Here is an 18782-nt window from a genome sequence, read left to right on the forward strand (position 1 = left end):
ACTAGTATTGTCACACTTGATAGAATGGTACCTACTTCAACTCCATAATCAAAAAGTTGTTGTTTCATCCATAAAACTTGTGCACAATAACTATCAACTGAAATATATTCTGCTTCAGTGGTAGATAATGCAACACAATTTTGTTTCTTTGAAAACCAAGAAATCAACATATTTTCAAGGAATTGGCAAGTACCAGAGGTACTTTTCCTATCTAATTTGCATCCTCCATAATCCGCATCAGATAAGGCATGCAATCTAAAGCTAGAGTCTCTAGGATACCAAAGTCCTAAACTAGGAGTGTCCTTAAGGTATCTAAAGATTCTCTTAACAACTAGTAAATTTGATTCTTTAGGACATGATTGAAATATAACACATAAGCAAACACTAATGTCCGGTCTACTTGCAGTTAAATAAAGCAAAGAGTCAATCATTGACCTATATAATTTAACATCCACACATTTACCTCCTTCATCTATGTCAAGCTTTTTTGATGAGCTCATTGGAGTGTTATGAGGTTTCCCATTTTCCAGTCCAAACTTCTTGAGCATATTTTTGACGTACTTAGCTTGATTGATGAAGATGCCATTTTTTCTTTGCTTGATTTGGAGTCCCAAGAAAAATAAGAGCTCCACCATCATGCTCATCTCGAATTCACTTTGCATTAGCTTAGAAAATTCTTGGCAAAGAACATCATTAGTAGAACCAAAAATTATATCATCAACATAAATTTGAACTACTAATAAATCTTTACCTTTATGCTTTAAAAACAATGTAGTGTCAACCTTCCCTTTTGAAAAACCTTTTTCAATTAAAAAATTTGACAATCTTTCATACCAAGCTCTAGGAGTTTGTTTTAAACCATAAAGCGTTTTTGTCAATTTAAGAACATGATTTAGAAATTTTGAATCTTCAAAACCAGGAGGTTGTTCCACATACACTTCTTCTTTTATAAAACCATTTAAAAATACACTTTTAACATCCATTTGATATAATTTAAATTCAAGAAAACATTCAAATGCTAATAACATTCTAATTGCTTTCATCCTAGCTACGGGAGCGTATGTTTCATCATAGAATATACCTTCTTCTTGAGTATACCCTTGAGCAACAAGTCTAGCCTTGTTTCTCACTATATTACCACTTTCATCAAGCTTATTCCTAAATACCCATCTAGTACCTACAGTAGATTTATTACTAGGCCTTTCAATTAATGTCCATACTTTACTTCTCTCAAATTGATTTAACTCTTCTTGCATAGCCATAATCCAATGTTCATCTTTTAATGCTTATTTAATGTTCTTAGGCTCTATGCATGAAATAAATGCAACATAATTATAAATATTTCTAAGAGAAGATCGAGTAGTTACCCCTTTGGATGGATCACCTATAATTTCACCATCCTTAACATACTTGTACTCTCTTGGATAAGATACTTCCCTTTCTTCAATGGTTGGATTCTCGAGAGGATCATGAGTTTCCTCATCTTTTGTTTCTTCTTTTGATGATGATTCTCCAACGTCATGTCTAACGTCATTTGCTTGCATAATACCTATATCATCATCAACACAAGAATCCTTCCTCCGAAGGTGATTATCATCGAAAACAACATGTATAGACTCTTCTACAACTAAAGTTCTTTTATTAAATACTCGATAAGCTTTAGAATTTAAGGAATATCCAAGAAAAATTCTTTCATCACTTTTAGCATCAAATTTGCCAAGGTTTTCTTTACCATTGTTTAAAACAAAACATTTACATCCAAAAGGATGAAAATAGCTAATGTTAGGCTTTTTATTTTTAAAAATTTCATATGAAGTTTTCTTTAAAATTGGTCTAATCATTACTCGATTTACAACATAACAAGCGGTATTTGTGGCTTTCGCCCAAAAATATTTTTGGCAAATTATTTTCACAAAGCATGGTTCTAGCCATTTACTCTAAAGTTCGATTTTTCCTCTCAAAAACTCCATTTTGTTGAGGGGTTCTAGGTGCTGAAAAATTATGGCTAATACCATTAGAATTACAAAACTCAGTAAATCTAAGATTTTCAAATTCAGTGCCATGATCACTTCTAACACTAGTGATAGAGTAACCTTTTTCGTTTTGGATTATTTTTGAAAAAGTGATAAAATGTTCTAATGCTTCATCTTTAGTACTTAAAAATAGAACCCAAGTATATCTAGAATAGTCATCTACCAAGACAAATGCATATTGTTTTCCACCCAAGCTAGTAGTCCTAGTTGGCCCAAAAAGATCTATATGGATCAATTGTAATACTCTACTAGTTGATACATCATTAATGGATTTAAAAGAAACTCGCTTTTGGTTTCCTTTAGCACAAGCTTCACAGATTTTATCATTATCAAATTTCAGTTTAGGCAGCCCTCTTACTAGGTCTCCTTGAATTAACCGTTGCAAAACACTCATGCTAGCATGTCCTAGTCTCCTATGCCATAACCAACTATCATGTTCATCCTTAGCAACTAGGCATAGATTAGTCATATCAATAGAGTCTAAATGAACCATGTATATGTTTCCTATTCTATGACCAATAAGCATAATTCGATTAGATACAATATCAATGACTTTACAACCATTAGTTTCAAACATGACATTGAATCCCTTATCACATAATTGACTAATACTCAATAGATTATGCTTTAATCCATTCACATATAAAACATTTTTAATTTGTATGGAAGAGGTATTACCTATAGTACCTATACCTTCAATGTGACCTTTTGAATCATCACCAAAAGTCACTTCTCCTCCATTTTTAGCGTTAAGCTCAATGAACCGACTTTTATCTCCGGTCATGTGTCTTGAGCATCCACTATCAAGGTACCATGAGTTTGAATTTGTTTCCCGTGCCTTGTAGCAATGCTCATTTTCCTACAAACATAGATTAATTTTTTATTTTTGGTACCCAAATTCTTTTGGGTCCATATTCATTAGTTTCCAAAATTCTAGTCCCCTTAGGTATCCATTTGTGTAGGATATCCTTATCTTTAGTAGTAATGAGTTCTTTAGAAACCCATATACTTCTAACGATTTTTCCATTAGAGGTTATTCGGGGACTTCTATGATTGTAGTTTTTAAAACTTTTTCTAACAAAGTTGGATTTTGAATTTTCACCTTTTTCAAAACTTTTTGTTCCAACTTTATTAAAAGAAGCTTTAAGATCATCAATTTCTTTTTGATGATCATCATGAACTTTTGAAAGTAAGTTATGCAAATCAGTATTTTTCTTTTCAAAATCATTAATTTTGATTTGCAAATCTTTAATCTTACTTTCAATATCATTGCTGGTTTTTGACATAAGACTATTTTCATTTTTTAATTTTGAAACATCATTTTTGTATTTTGAAAATAGAGTCTTATAATCTGAAGCCAACCCATTATAATCCTCTAATAACTCATCATAAGATAATTCATCCGAATCAAATGAGTTAGAGGTTACCTTAGAGTTTTCCCCGATGGCCATTAAACACAAGTTGATTACTTCTTGTTCCTCTTCATCGGAACCTTCTTCATCACTCCATGTAGCCACGTGTGCCTTGTGCTTTTTCTTGGATTGACCATTTTTCTTCAATTGAGGGTAATCATATTTGACATGCCCCAGCTTTTTGCATTCGTAGCAAATAATCGGGTATTTCTCTTTCGATTCAGTTTTGAAGCCTTCATTGCATTTGAATTTTCTTCCTCGGTTGGGCCTCATCAATTTCCTGAATCTTTTGGCAAATAATGTCATTTCCTCATCATCTTCATCCGAACCACTCTCATCTTTTGTGGATTTGAGAGCAACTCAAATGTTTTTCTTCTTCTCCTTTGGTGTCTCGTCAATCTTATCGAGGTCCACCTCATCTTCAAGCATCATTTCATGAGTGAGGAGGGAACCAATTAGCTCTTCAAGAGTTAAGGACTTTAGGTTCTTAGCCTCGATAATTGTCGTCTTCTTTGATTGCCACGATTTTGGAAGTGAGTAAACTAACTTCCTCACAAGCTTTTCGTTTGGAATAATCTCTCCATATGATTTGAGACCATTGACAATCGTTGAAAATCTATCCGTCATAGCTTTTATATCTTCATTTGGTTTCATCCTGAAATTTTCATAGATATGCGTTAGAAGACTAATTTTAGATTCTTTTACCTCGTCCGTGCCTTCATGAGTGACTTGTAGTTTATCCCATATTTCTTTGGCAGTTGTACAAGTTGAAACTCTTATGTATTCATCTGGTCCAAGAGCACAAAATATGATATGGATGGCTTTGGAGTTGAGCTGGAACATTCTTGTCTCTCATTCACTCCACAATCGTGGATGAGTGAGAGGCTTGATATATCCGACTTCTACAACATTCCATGCTCCCATGTCACTTGCTTGAATGAAATACATCATCATATTCTTCCAATAGGCATAGTTAGCTCAATTGAAGAAAGGAGGCTTGTTGACGGGCATCGAATCGAGATCGGAGTCAAAGTTTGAAGTGGAGGTCATTGATGACTTGATTATCGATGTAACTCTTCCTGAATCAACTCAAGAGGCGATTAAACCTTCAAATGAGTGTGGCTCTGATACCAATTATTGAGTTAATCGATTGACGGAATAGGTCAAGAGGGGGTGAATTGGCAATTAAAAATTTGGTGGAAGCTTTTGTAAAAAATTAAAAGTAATTGATTTAGAGTAGTTCCACTTTCTCAACCAAAGTCTACGTCCACTACCTTAGATATCCACACTAAGGATTTTCCAACAAATTCACTAATTTGTTCTTTCTTTTGAGGCTAAAGAGATAAGCTTACAATTCCCTCAAGAATATACCCTAATTCTTGAGAACACTATTTCTCAAAGAGAATATTACAAATTCGCAAATTTAATGAAAAACCTCACAAGGCAAATGTGTTTGCACAATTCTAGAACAAAGAAAGAACACTCAAGAATAATACAATTGAGCACAATAAGTGTTCTTAAAAGCAAAAATGAATATTGAATGAAATAGGCTTGAAAATGCTCAAACTTGAGGTTTGATGTTTTCTCTTTGATTCTCTCTTGATTCTTGTTGATTGTTGTTTCTTGTTATTGATCAATGGCTTCTAAGCTTGTTTAAATACTCCTTCAATTGATTCTAAACGTTGGGGATGATTAGTGGAGTCAATGGAGCCGTTTAAGTATGAAAATATTTAATAAAACAGTTGGGAGCGTCTGGTGCATCGATGCATAAGGCTAGTGCATCGGTACACTATGTGTAAAATTCAAATATTTCGACCGTTGGACCCTTAGTGCATCGGTGCACTAAGAGTGCATCGATGCATGAAGTGCAATCGATGTTTCAAAATAGCATGAGTGCATCGATGCATGTCTTGTGCATCGATGCATAAAATGCATTCGATGTTTTCATACAAACCTGAGTGCATCGATGCATGGTATGTTCATCGATGCATAAACTGTATTCGATGTTCAATTTATTCAATGGTGCATCGATACATGGATTGGTGCATCGGTACACTCTTTTGAAAAATTGATTTTAGGCTTGTTTTTGGTTCGAAATACTTTGTGAAAATTGTTTCAAAAATATTTTAAGATTAAAACACAATTTTACACTTTAGTAAGAATTGAATTTGATCTTTGAAAGACTTGGAGTAATATTTTGATATTCGAGTAATTAAATCGAATATACTTAGAAAATCATTTGTAAAATCTTAAAATTCATTTATACTTAATTTGTTATATTGAAACATCAAAAAGTTTTCAACAAGTTTACATGAACAAATGAGAAATGATATAAGCCATATGAAACGATCTATGTGAATACATGCACTTGTGATACATGTGATATGATATGAGATATATGGTTACACATACATGTGGTATGTGACAGAAGAGAAAGAAAAAGTGATATGAAATGTATAAATAATAATGCCCATGTTATATGATATGAGAGCTAGTGGTATAGTTGGCATGCCAAGAGTCGAGGGTTCTACGTGGTCCTTCGGGACATATATGTATTCTTTGGAACATTTACAGGGTCTTGTGAGACACATATGTGATCCATTGGAATATGTATATGGTTCTTAAGGAGTGGTCATTCGGGACAAATACAGTATATAGGTCCTTCGGGACAAATTCATATTCCCCTATTAGGACCCCATACGAGCTGTGGTGACAGCATAGTGCACAACCTCAATGTACTCGAATACCTTGGTTCTCAGTAATGTACATGGGCCTATAACAGATATCAAAAGTGTTTGTATGAATATATGATATGTGTGTTCTTTTGTGAAATGATATATGATATACCGAAATGATAAGTACAAGATCATATGGTAAATGGGTTAATGATAATGATGATATGTATGCAAGTATGTATTCTGTTATATGAAATGTTTTATGGTTTTTATTATATGTTTTATATGCCTCACTAAGTCATAGACTTAGCATGTGATTGTTTCATGCGTAGGTTTCGAGAAGAGAAAGATTGATAAAAGTTATGCAAGATAGGTCAGTTCCTCATTTCCAAAGATCATATCAGAAAATAAATGTATAGTATGTATTTTGTAATAAGAAAAGTGGTTCGTATGTAAATAAAGGATTAAATCTGATATGTTCTAATCGGTTTTAAAAAGTCATACGATTGAGTTTGTAATGTTTTAAATGTATATATGTCATTGATAAATTTTATACGGATTAAAGCTTAGATTTTTACGAGTTTATACGTATTTTTACGAAAGTTACTGTAGCAGTGCATCGATGCACTGTAGCAGTGCATTGATACATAATTTATATTCGAAATTTTTCGCTGTTCACGGTTCTATTCATACTGTATAGCACTATTCATAAATATGTTTTTGCCTTAAATTTTTATAATGAAGTATAATTTAATAGTTCAAATGTTTTGTTATCTTGTAAGAACATTGTTTTTAAAAGTTAATGTGACATCTCGGACTCGTATCCGGGTCGGGTACGGGTTGGGGTGTTACATATTAGCAGTACATGATTTGTTTACAAAGAGAGAAATAGCTTATACCTCATCTTCCAGAAGCTAAAAATAAAGAATAAAAAACAACAAGAATAAATCTAATAGGAACATACCTTTACGTTGATTTTAGAAGCAGATTTGTAAGGTACTGATTATTGACCCAAGTAGTAGCCATACACTGCATAACTATGCCAAACTCCACAAGATTCTTCTTCTTCCATGGACCTTTGAAAAGTTAATAAACTTTACACGTAAGGAACGCCTATGAAAAGAAAAGCAGAGTCAGTGTACGACCAGATAAAATTCTGCACACCATAAAGATCAGAATTTTTCCTGTCAGGCAAAAGCCAGAGAAGGAACTGTGGAGCTCCAGGAAGTTTAGATTGGATATCCTCGAACATTTTCTCAACCCTCACAACAGGAGAGCATCGCCTGTTCTGATTTGACTCTTAAAACACATGAAATGGAGGGTCTATCCGCTAAAAAGGTACAATAAGTTGAATTCTATAACTCTGTATATGCTCAGTTACGAAACCCTTACAACCCCCCCCCCCAAAATCAAAAATTTTAGTTGGCTCCACTAGTTTCTATGAAATCATGTCAATGGTTGTTAAAGATACAATAAATGGAACATATATAACATAGGAGGATGCAAAAGAAAAGAGAGGAAAACCTTAATTGTTAAAATTCCATCGCTCATTCCGTGGAAAGAAATCTTCCCCATTACCAACTTTTAACTGTCATCAAAGATAAATTAGAATGTAGATCTAGATAAAAGATTATTATGATAACCCTGACCACCCAACATAAATGTTGTGATATTAGATCAGTGGAACAAACAAATTATTAAGCCAAATATAATTCTAACTTGGTGCAAGCAGAACACGACCTTCCACTTGAGTGAAACTAGTACTGATAGAAATACCAAATGAACGTAGCATTGGCTCAACACCATAATTGCTCCTCTGTAACGCCTGCACACAATCTACAACACTCATTGACACAAGTTGTAGCACATGTGAAATGAAGTTAGTCAAAAGCTTAGACAAAAGGCTTACACTAGACAAGACAATCATTCTTTCCTAAGGCTTCTGTCTTAATTTTTTGACCAAAGAAGCTAACATGGTTAGTGCTTTTGTGTAACGTTGTAAATATACCAGGGAACAATGCTATTGCAACATGTTCATAACCCATAGCAAGAATTAGTTATGAAACATATATTCTATAAATAAACAAAACCATAGTGCATGAAATCACCTCCAAAGGAATATACGTTGCCATTTTGGCTTTCCAACATTAATGCATGGAAGGTCTGCAGAATAACGCAACTGTATGTTGCGATGGTTGACAAAATAATCATAAACATTAATCTCCAGATTCTCAGCGTCACCATTATCGTTCTTCAGACTTTTCTGCTTCAAGGAAAACCTACAAGGCCAAATTTATACAACAAATAACAAAGTTCGTAAAAACTAAACCTTGAGACAAGGTGCCAACATACATAAATTAATAATAGCCAACATAAAATAAATCAAAGAAAAAAATTGTTATGAAATCAGGAAACATACAACTGATCTTTGCACATTTGCTCGCTCAATCCAGTAATTTTGTATGCCTGATTGGATGGACTGACTTTTATCCTCAGATTCTTAAGAGTTCGTTTAGCCTATACAGGGAACCAAATAATAGTGGTCTAATAATTGATGCGAGAGAACTTGCACTTAGCAAAAGTGAGGATTTATTGGTTACCTTGGTCCAGTCTAGGGAGTAAGGATCTATGTCATTCCAATTGGCAATTAAAAAATCCACAACTGGACCAGGTTGAATGATCATTGTATTGGATACATCTTGTAATATCCTCCATACTGGGTTACTGATTAAATTGTGAAATTTTAAAATTTAGTGACCAAAGTAGATAAATTGAATAGTTGGAAGATTTAATGGGAATGTTTTATGTAGGATGGATAAGAAAAGAAGGGAAATTAAGAGGGCAAATGAGTCTTTTAGCAAGAGAAATAATTAAATATTACTTAAGGTTATTTAATAAACCGCGTGGAAGTTAGAAGAGAAGGCAAAAGTTTCCAGATTTCTCTTCTTCTTCTTCTTCTTCTTCTTTCTTCTTCCCCGTGAGACCCAGCTAAAGGTGAGTTTTCTTGTTAATCAAATTCTTGATGAATTTAAGGTTGTTTATTGATCATTGGATGATAACTAAGCTTAAGGAAAGCTTAAATTATCTTAAAACAATAAGATGAAGAGTATATGAAGGATTAAAGAAAGGAAGTAGAAAAGTAAAATCTTGGAATAGAGTTCATAATAAGAATTAGAAGTGGGATTTGACTTGTCATCAAGCTAATTAAAGGATATGAAGTGTTAGAATTCGATTTAGAACATGTTGGAAATTGAGTGAAATTCTTAAATTTTATATGGAGAATTGAATTTCTAAGTTTTTAAGGTATCGAATGGATAATAATTAGTTTAAGTAAGTGTATGCAAATTAGGGATATAAAAGGAGGTGAAATATAAAGTGTAGAGAAGATTATAAAGAGATTTTCGTGTTTAAATGACATTTCTGGGCTATGTGCATCAATGCATATTCAATGTGCACCGATGCATCAAGGATAAATCCCAGAAATTGTTCAAGGTGTATCGATGCACAGGAAGTGCATCGATGCACTCTTTTAAAAAATACAAACATCGAATGCCATCAATGCATCGATGCATAAGGAGTGCATCGATGCATAAGGAGTGCATCGATGCACCACCCTTAAATATAAACATCGAATAGGATTTATGCATCGATGCATGGTGTTGTGCATCGATGCATACCTTCATTAAAAGATGAAAATAGCTTTTCTTTTAGCCCAAGAAATTATAGTTTAGAATACATTAATTAGCATACTGATTACAATCAATGAATTTCTCTGTAGATACCGAGCCTAAACAAGTTCCAGAACAATTACCTCGTAAGATCGATCGAGGAAAAAACAAGGAAATATAGGTGAGTGCATATGCATAGCATGAATATGTATTCTATTCAGTTATAGACTTGTGATAAGTCTAGATTCAATATTTTGATACATGATCGCATTTCATATTATGATACATGACATGAATTCATATTATATGCATTAAGTGACATGAATATGCAGGAAAAGTTATATAAGCTATGTGATAAAGTGATGGAACATGATATGCTTATGTAATAAAGATTTGGAAATTATATGTCTATACAATATAAATTATGGGAATGATGGAAGCCCATATGTAGATTAGAACTATAGGTATAGTTGGTATGCCAAGAGTAGAGGGACTATGCGGTCCTTCGGGACATATATGTATTCTTTGGAATAGGTGTGAGGTCTTTTAAGACACATACTTGATCCTTGGCATATGTATATGATTCGTAAGGAATTATCTATGTGGTCCTTAAGGACAATATTATATGGCACTACGGTGCAATTCTACATGGCACTTAAGTGCAATTCTACGTGGCACTTCGGTGTATTTATACGAGTTGTGGTGACAACATAGTGCACAACCTCACAGTACTCACATACCTTAGGTTCTCAGTATGGTATCATGGGCCAATAATCTTATTAATATGGATTCATGAATGTCAATATATTATACTGACAGGTAAAGAACATGGTGATATAAACTGCATGATTAAGCATTTGATTTTCATCTCATTCCATTTAATTATGGCATTTCCATTACATTTCTTTGTTATCATTATTATTATATATTACCTCACTAAGTCGATGACTTAGCGTGTGAGTGTTTCACACGTAGGATCCGAGATAGTAGACGATCAAGGTTAAGCAGCTGGACAACATTACTCCTGCAACTATCAGATCAGAGGGAATTTGAGCAGTAGGTCCTTTTGCTATGTAAATGAATGTTGGCATGTAATCAAAGTGTCAAGTAATGTATACTCTAATTATTTTGATAAATTTGTATTAACATATGTATATTATTATATATTTTAATAATATAAGTTCAAATGTTTTATCGGTTTTTTTAGAGTATTATTTTGTTTAGTTAATGTGACATCCTGGATTCGTATCCGGGTCGGGTATGGGTTGAGGGTGTTACATTTAATGGTATCAGAGCTATGGTTTAGCCGATTCTGGGCATAAACCAGAGTCTATAGGGTCTTTAAATAGAATACATACCAACAAATAGTGAGAACTTCTGATCTGGTATAGTATGAGTATGTTGTTTTGCTAATAGAACAATGTGTTTATTTTATTAGATGTCTGGACATAATAGCTCCCGAAGTGAAACGGGAGAAGATAGGTCTGCTGAAAGCAGTAATTCACCTGCCCTGGCCAGGCAAGGTGAAGAACATGCATCTCAAGGAGTGCCTGTGCAAGATCAGGATACGTTCTTCATAATGTTAGACGCTATTCTGACGCGTCTTCAACCTCCTGCTCCACCAACTCAAAGAATGAATGTAGCAAAAGAGTTGAGAGGTTTAGGAGCTCCCAAATTTAAGAGAGAAGCCGAGGAAGGGCTGGTAGCGGTGGATCTTTCGCTAGATGACTTGAAAATCATGTTGGATGGTCTCCACTGCTCTGAAGTGGAGAAGTTAGATGTAGTTGTCTCTTTACTGAGGGGTCAGGCGAGAATATGGTGGACGAACGTCACCATGAGGATGTCAAATGACCAATTGACTTGGTCTTTGTTCTTAGATGAATTTAAAAACAAGTACATTGGAGATAAATTTATTCGGCAGATGAAGCAAGAGTTTATGAACTTGAAACAGATGAACCGCTCTGTATATGAGTATGAATATGAGTTCAACAAGCTGAGTAGGTTTGCATCTGAATTTGTGCCTACTGAAAAAGAGGCTTGTGAATGGTTTGTCGAGGGCTTACACCCTAGATTGAAAGAGATGCTAATAGTATTGAATTTGTCCTCGTTCCAAGAGGTAATCAATCATGCCAAGGCTTTTGAAAGAGCTCAGAATGAGAGATTCGGGGATTTTAGAGTTCAGACATCAAAGAGGACGGATGCTTCTTCTAGCTCAGCACCACCAAAAAGAGGAAAAGATTCAGGATTTCGTTCACAAGCTAGATCAAAATCAGTTGCATCATTTGCTAGGGGAGTAAGTCAGGCAAGACCTAGACAGACACAGTCAGTGGGATCTGGTGTTGGGAGATGTAATCAGGGTCAAGCAAGACAGTGTCAGCACTGTGGGAAAAACCATTTTGGGCTTGTCGGATGGCTGCTGGGACTTGTTTCCGATGCGGGGATGTCATATATTTTATCCGAGATTATCCATTGATGGTTGGTGAGCCTGCTTCATCTGAGAGAGTTGGCTCTGCCTCACAGAGAGGACGAGGAAGGGGCAGAAGAAGAAACCAGTCTGAATCCTCTACATAACATGAAGTTCGCTCAACTGCTCGGGTATACAATTTAAAGACAAGTGAAGATCGGGATGATCCTGATATTATAGTAGGTACTTTTTAGTTGTATGATAAATTAATATTGATATTGATTGATCTGGGCTCTAATTATTCCTACATTACAAGTAAATTATTAAAGAAATTGAGGATTCCCTTAGTAGCCACGAGTAATGAAATTATAGTAACTAATCCTTTAGGCCATAGTGCTCGAGTAAACAAAGTCTGTAAGGGGTGTCCCATAAAGATTCAGGGAATTGAATTCCCTGCTAATGTGATAGAATTACCCTTTGACGAGTTTGAAGTGATTCTGGGAATGGACTGGTTGTTCCGTTACTATGGGGATGTTAATTGCATATCGAAAAAGGTAACCTTGAAAAGTCCAAGAGGAACAAAAATAAGTGTGATCAGTGAAAGATTTAATCCTTTAGAAAATGTAATATCAGTAATGTCTACTAAGAAGCTATTGCTACAAGGATGTCGGGGTTTTCTTGCAAATGTGATAGATACCAGAGCTAAAGAGAAAGGATTGAATGAGATTTTAATAGTTCAGGAATTCCCTGATATTTTTCTTGTTGAGTTACCAGGATTACCTCCAGATAGAGAGGTAGAATTTCAAATTGAAGTAATGCCGGGAACAGCTCCGATTGCAATGACACCTTATCGGATGGCTCCGAAAGAATTACAAGAGTTAAAGAATCAATTGCAAGAGTTGTTAGAAAAGGGATTTATTCGACCAAGTGTGTCACCTTGGGGAGCTCCGGTGTTATTCGTTAAGAAGAAAGATGGATCAATGCATCTCTGCATGGACTATCGACAGCTCAATAAGGTGACAATAAAAAATAAATATCCCCTCCCACGCAAGGAGCTTCGGTATTCTCGAAGATTGACTTACGTTCTGGTTATCACCAATTAAAGATTCAGGAGAAGGACATTCCAAAGACTACTTTTAGAATGAGATATGGTCATTATGAATTGTATCCGAAGAATGTATAATGGACCCTCAAAAGGTTAAAGTTATAATGGACTGGGAAGTTCCCAAGAATGTATCCAAAGTTCAGAGTTTCATTGGACTTGTCGGTTATTATCGAAGATTTGTTAAGAATTTTTCGATGATAGTGCTGCATTTAACGAAGCTGATGAGAAAGAATGCACCGTTTGTTTGTACTTTTGAATGTCAAGAAAGTTTTGAAGCTTTAAAGAGGATTCTGACAGAAACTCCTATATTGGTTCAACCGGAATCTGACAATAATTTTGTCGTATACAGTGACGCATCCCATAACGGGTTGGGGTGTGTATTAATGCAAGAAGGAAATGTGGTAGCGTATGCATCGAGGCAGTTGAAACCACATGAAAAGAATTACCCCACCCATGATTTAGAAATGGCTGCAGTGGTGTTCTCTCTTATGATTTGGCGTGATTATCTGTATGGAGAACGATGTTACTTGTATACAGATCATAAGAGTTTGAAATATCTGATGACTCAAAAAGAGCTTAATTTGAGACAAAGGAGATGGGTTGAGTTTTTAAGAGATTATGATATAATAATTGACTATCATCCCAGAAAGGCTAACGTGGTAGCAGATGTTGTGAGTAGGAAGACGTTTGTAGCTTTACGAGCTATGGATGCAAGGTTATCTTTGACTAGAGACGGTGATCTATGTGCAGAGTTAAAACTTAAAACAGAATGGTTAGACCGAATAGGAGAATTACAAAGTAAAGATGAAAGGTGTTTGAAAAGAATTGATCAAGTAAATAGCAAAGCGATTAAAGACTTTGAGGTTAAGTCAGATGGAAATTTGTATTATAAAGGAAGAATTGTGATACTCGAAAACTAGGATTTGAAGAAAGATTTATTGACAGAGGCTCATTGTAGTCCATTGACGATGCACCCGGGTGAAACTAAGATGTATATGGATTTAAAAGATCGGTATTGGTGGCCAGGGATAAAACGAAGCATCACCGAATTTGTGTCTAGGTGTTTGACATGTCAACAGGTCAAAGCCGAACATCAAGTTCTGTCTGGATTATTGCAACCACTTTCTATTCCACAGTGGAAGAGGGAAAATGTGATGATGGATTTTGTTTCGGGGTTACCCTTGACTCCGAACAAAAGAGATTCAATCTGGGTAATTGTTAATCGATTGACTAAGTCAGTGCATTTCCTTTCGGTTAGAACATATTTCTCTATGAAAAAGTACGCGGAGCTATATATTAGCGAAATTATTAGATTGCATGGGGTGTCTGTTTCTATAGTCTCTAATCAAGACCCTCGATTCACTTCGAGATTTTGGAAATCTTTGCATGGAGCATTGGGAACTCGTTTAAACTTTAGTACGGTTTTTCATCCTCAGACTGACGGGCAATCAGAGAGAACTATTCAGATATTGGAAGATATGTTGAGAGCATGCGTAATGGAATTCAAAGGATCATGGGAAAAGTATTTACCGCTGGCAGAGTTCGCTTACAACAATAGTTATCAGTCCAGTATAAAGATGGCCCTATACGAGGCATTATATGGGAGGAAATGTCGTACTCCCTTAAATTGGTATGAACTCAAAGATCAAAGTGTTCTTGGTCCGGATTTAATTCAAGATGTAGAAAAGAAAGTTCAAGAAATTCAGCATAACCTCAAGGTAGCCTCTGATCGACAAAAGTCCTATTCTGATCTTAAAAGAAAAGAGATTAAATTTGAGGTTGGAGATAAAGTTTTCCTTAAAGTATCCCCCTGGAAGAAAGTATTACGATTTGGTCGGAAAGGAAATTTAAGTCCGAGATTCATTGGGCCATATGAAGTTGTTAAGAGGATATGACCTGTGGCATATCAGTTATCTTTGCCACCAGAAATGGAGAAAATTCATAATGTTTTCCATGTGTCTATGTTGCAGAGGTATAGGTCTGATCCCTCTCACATCATTGCACCAGAACAAGTAGAAGTCCAATCGGATCTAACATATGAAGAAGAGCCAGTGAGAATATTGGATTATGAAGTAAAACGATTGAGGAATAAAACTGTTTCATTGGTTAAAATTCTCTGGAGGAATCATAAAGTAGAAGAAGCCACGTGGGAACGTGAAGAAGATATGCGATTTCAATATCCTCATTTGTTCTTGCAATGAAAATTCGAGGACGAATTTTTTTAAGGGAGGGAGATTTGTGACATCCTCCATACTGGGATAGTGATTAAATTATGAAATTTTAAAATTTAGTGACCAAAGTAGATAAATTGAATAGTTGGAAGATTTAATGGGAATGTTTTATGTAGGATGGATAAGCAAAGAAGGGAAATTAAGAGGGCAAATGAGTCTTTTAGCAAGAGAAATAATTAAATATTAATTAAGGTTATTTAATAAACCACGTGGAAGTTAGAAGAGAAGGCAAAAGTTTCCAGATTTCTCTTCTTCTTCTTTCTTCTTCCCCGTGAGACCAAGCTAAAGGTGAGTTTTCTTGTTAATCAAATTCTCGATGAATTTAAGGTTGCTTATTGATTAGTAGATGATAACTAAGCTTAATGAAAGCTTAGATTATCTTAAAACAACAAGATGAGGAGTATATGAAGGATTAAAGAAAGGAAGTAAAAAAGTAAAATCTTATAATAGAGTTCATAATAAGAATTAGAAGTGGGATTTGACTTGTCACCAAGCTAATTAAAGGATATGAAGTGTTAGAATTCAATTTAGAACATGTTGGAAATTGAGTGAAATTCTTAAATTTTATATGGAGAATTGGATTTCTAAGTTTTTAAGGTATCTAATAGATAATAATTAGTTTAAGTAAGTGTATGCAAATTAGGGATATAAAAGGAGGTGAAATATAAAGTGTAGAGAAGATTATAAAGATATTTTCGTGTTTAAATGGCATTTCTGGGCTATGTGCATCGATGCACATTCAATGTGCACCGATGCATCAAGGATAAATCCCAGAAATTGTTCAAGGTGTATCGATGCACAGGAAGTGCATTGATGCACTCTTTTAAAATATACAAACATCGAATGCCATCAATGCATCGATGCATAAGGAGTGCATCGATGTACCCCCTTAAATATAAACATCGAATAGGATTTATGCATCGATGCATGGTGTGGTGCATCGATGCATACCTTCATTAAAAGATGAAAATGGCTTTTCTTTTAGCCCAAGAAATGATAGTTTAGAATACAGTAATTAGTATACTGATTAGTATCAATGAATTACTCTGTAGATACCAAGCCTAAACAAGTTCCAGAACAATTGCCTCGTAAGATCGATCGAGGAAAAAACAAGAAAATATAGGTGAGTGCATATGCATAGCATGAATATGTATTTTATTCAGTTCTAGACTTGTGATAAGTCTAGATTCAATATTTTGATACATGATCGCATTTCATATTATGATACATGACATGAATTCATATTATACGCATTAAGTGACATGAATATGCAGGAAAAGTTATATAAGCTATGTGATAAAGTGATGGAACATGATATGTTTATGTGATAAAGTGATGGAACATGATATGTTTATGTAATAAAGATATGGAAATTATATGTCTATACAATATAAATTATGGGAATGGTGGAAGCCCATGTAATGTAGATGAGAACTATAGGTATAGTTGGTATGCCAAGAGTAGAGGGTCTACGCGGTCCTTCGGGACATATATGTATTCTTTGGAACATGTGTGAGGTCTTTTAAGACACATACTTGATCCTTGGCATATGTTTATGATTCTTAAGGAATTATCTACGTGGTCCTTAGGGATAATCTTATATGGAACTATGGTGTAATTCTACGTGGCACTTCGGTGCAATTCTACGTGGCATTTCGGTGCATTTATACGAGCTGTGGTGACAACGTAGTGCACAACCTCACAGTACTCACATACCTTAGGTTATCAGTATGGTATCATGGGCCAATAATCTTATTAATATGGATTCATAAATGTCAATATATTATACTGACATGTAAAGAACATGGTGATATAAACTGCATGGTTAAGCATTTGATTTTCATCTCATTCCATTTAATTATGGCATTTCCATTACATTTCTTTGTTATCATTATTATTATATTGCCTCACTAAGTCGATGACTTAGCGTGTGAGTGTTTCATACGTAGGATCCGAGATAGTAGACGATCAAGGTTAAGCAGCTGGACAACATTACTCCTGCAACTATCAGATCAGAGGGAACTTGAGCAGTAGGTCCTTTTGCTATGTAAATGAATGTTGTCATGTAATCAAAGTGTCAAGTGGTGTATGCTCTGATTATTTTGATAAATTTGTATTAACATATGTATATTATTGTATTTTAATAATATAAGTTCAAATATTTTATCGGTTTTTTTTAGAGTATTGTTTTGTTTAGTTAATGTGACATCCTGGACTCGTATCCGGGTCGGGTATGGGTTGAGGGTGTTACACATCTAAAATAGAAAAAAAATTGAGTAATTAAAAAAATACAAAGAAGACAAATGCACAAGAGCTGAGACATTCTTAACCAATTTTCAGGGAAAGCCCCCTTGAGATGCTCTGAAACTGGAATGGATCCCCTGCAGCCTAAGACACCTTCTCCAATATACTGAGACATAAGATAATTCCACATCATCATTAAAAAATCACTTCAATAGTTTTTTTAAATTTTTAACGATAGGTGATTAAAATAAAAGTAAAATATAACGTTTTGTATGATTTTGAAAAAAATAATTATTAAATAATTAAAACATAACAAAAATTATAATTAAGATACTAAATATGTAATTTACCCTGATTAAAATGACATATTTTTTACTCAACGGTCAAGTATAACAACAACAACAACAACAACAAAACCCTATTCCCATATGCAATGGGGTAAGGGAAGGTAGGGTAGTAGGCTGCCCCCAACACCAGGTTGAGAGCAGCTTCCGTGGAAGACCTCCAGCAATAAGAAAATTTAAAATAAAGATAAAATACAATTCATATATAAATAAATAAATACATAGTTGAGCAGTCTTTATATGCGCGTCTGTACTGGGAAGTAATCCCTGCAAATAAATTCCTGCGTAAAAATCTCTGCATATAGACAGAAACATAAGTCCCGACTAAATTTAAAAAGAGGAAATATAAAGAGAAGGATAACCAGAAGTCAGCGATAGCAAGCTACTAGAAGGAATAAAGTCAAATGGGTTAAAAACCTAAACTAAGGCAACACTACTCCGCTACCCTAGTTCTAAGCCTTCATAAATTCCAATGACAGAAACGTATAAAAATTAGAAGTCATGGAAATTACTACAAAGGCATTAAAAAGAAGACAGAGATGATGCACCCTATGGCTGTGACCCACACTACTCGGCTACCCTGGTCTTAAGTCTCCATACTTTCCTATCAGAGGTCATGTCCTCGGTAAGGGCTAAATCCTTCAAATCAGATCTCAAGCAGTCTAC

The 18782-nt window shown here is 34.7% G+C and overlaps 1 protein-coding gene across 1 annotated transcript; it reads right to left on the reverse strand.

The window, feature by feature from the left end:
• Nucleotides 1–8224: 8224 nt before the first annotated feature.
• LOC120150594 (protein argonaute 4-like) lies at nucleotides 8225–17891 on the reverse strand. Its single transcript, XM_039163245.1, has 4 exons — nucleotides 17859–17891; nucleotides 8721–8818; nucleotides 8540–8637; nucleotides 8225–8399 (listed from the first exon to the last, which is right to left on the reverse strand). Exons 2-4 carry the CDS (start codon nucleotides 8802–8804, stop codon nucleotides 8225–8227), a joined length of 357 nt encoding a protein of 118 aa, XP_039019176.1. The 5' UTR covers nucleotides 8805–8818; nucleotides 17859–17891.
• Nucleotides 17892–18782: the final 891 nt, after the last annotated feature.

Source organism: Hibiscus syriacus, unplaced genomic scaffold, assembly GCF_006381635.1.
Source record: "Hibiscus syriacus cultivar Baekdansim isolate YM2019G1 unplaced genomic scaffold, ASM638163v2 tig00111022_pilon, whole genome shotgun sequence".
Taxonomy (NCBI): domain Eukaryota; kingdom Viridiplantae; phylum Streptophyta; class Magnoliopsida; order Malvales; family Malvaceae; genus Hibiscus; species Hibiscus syriacus.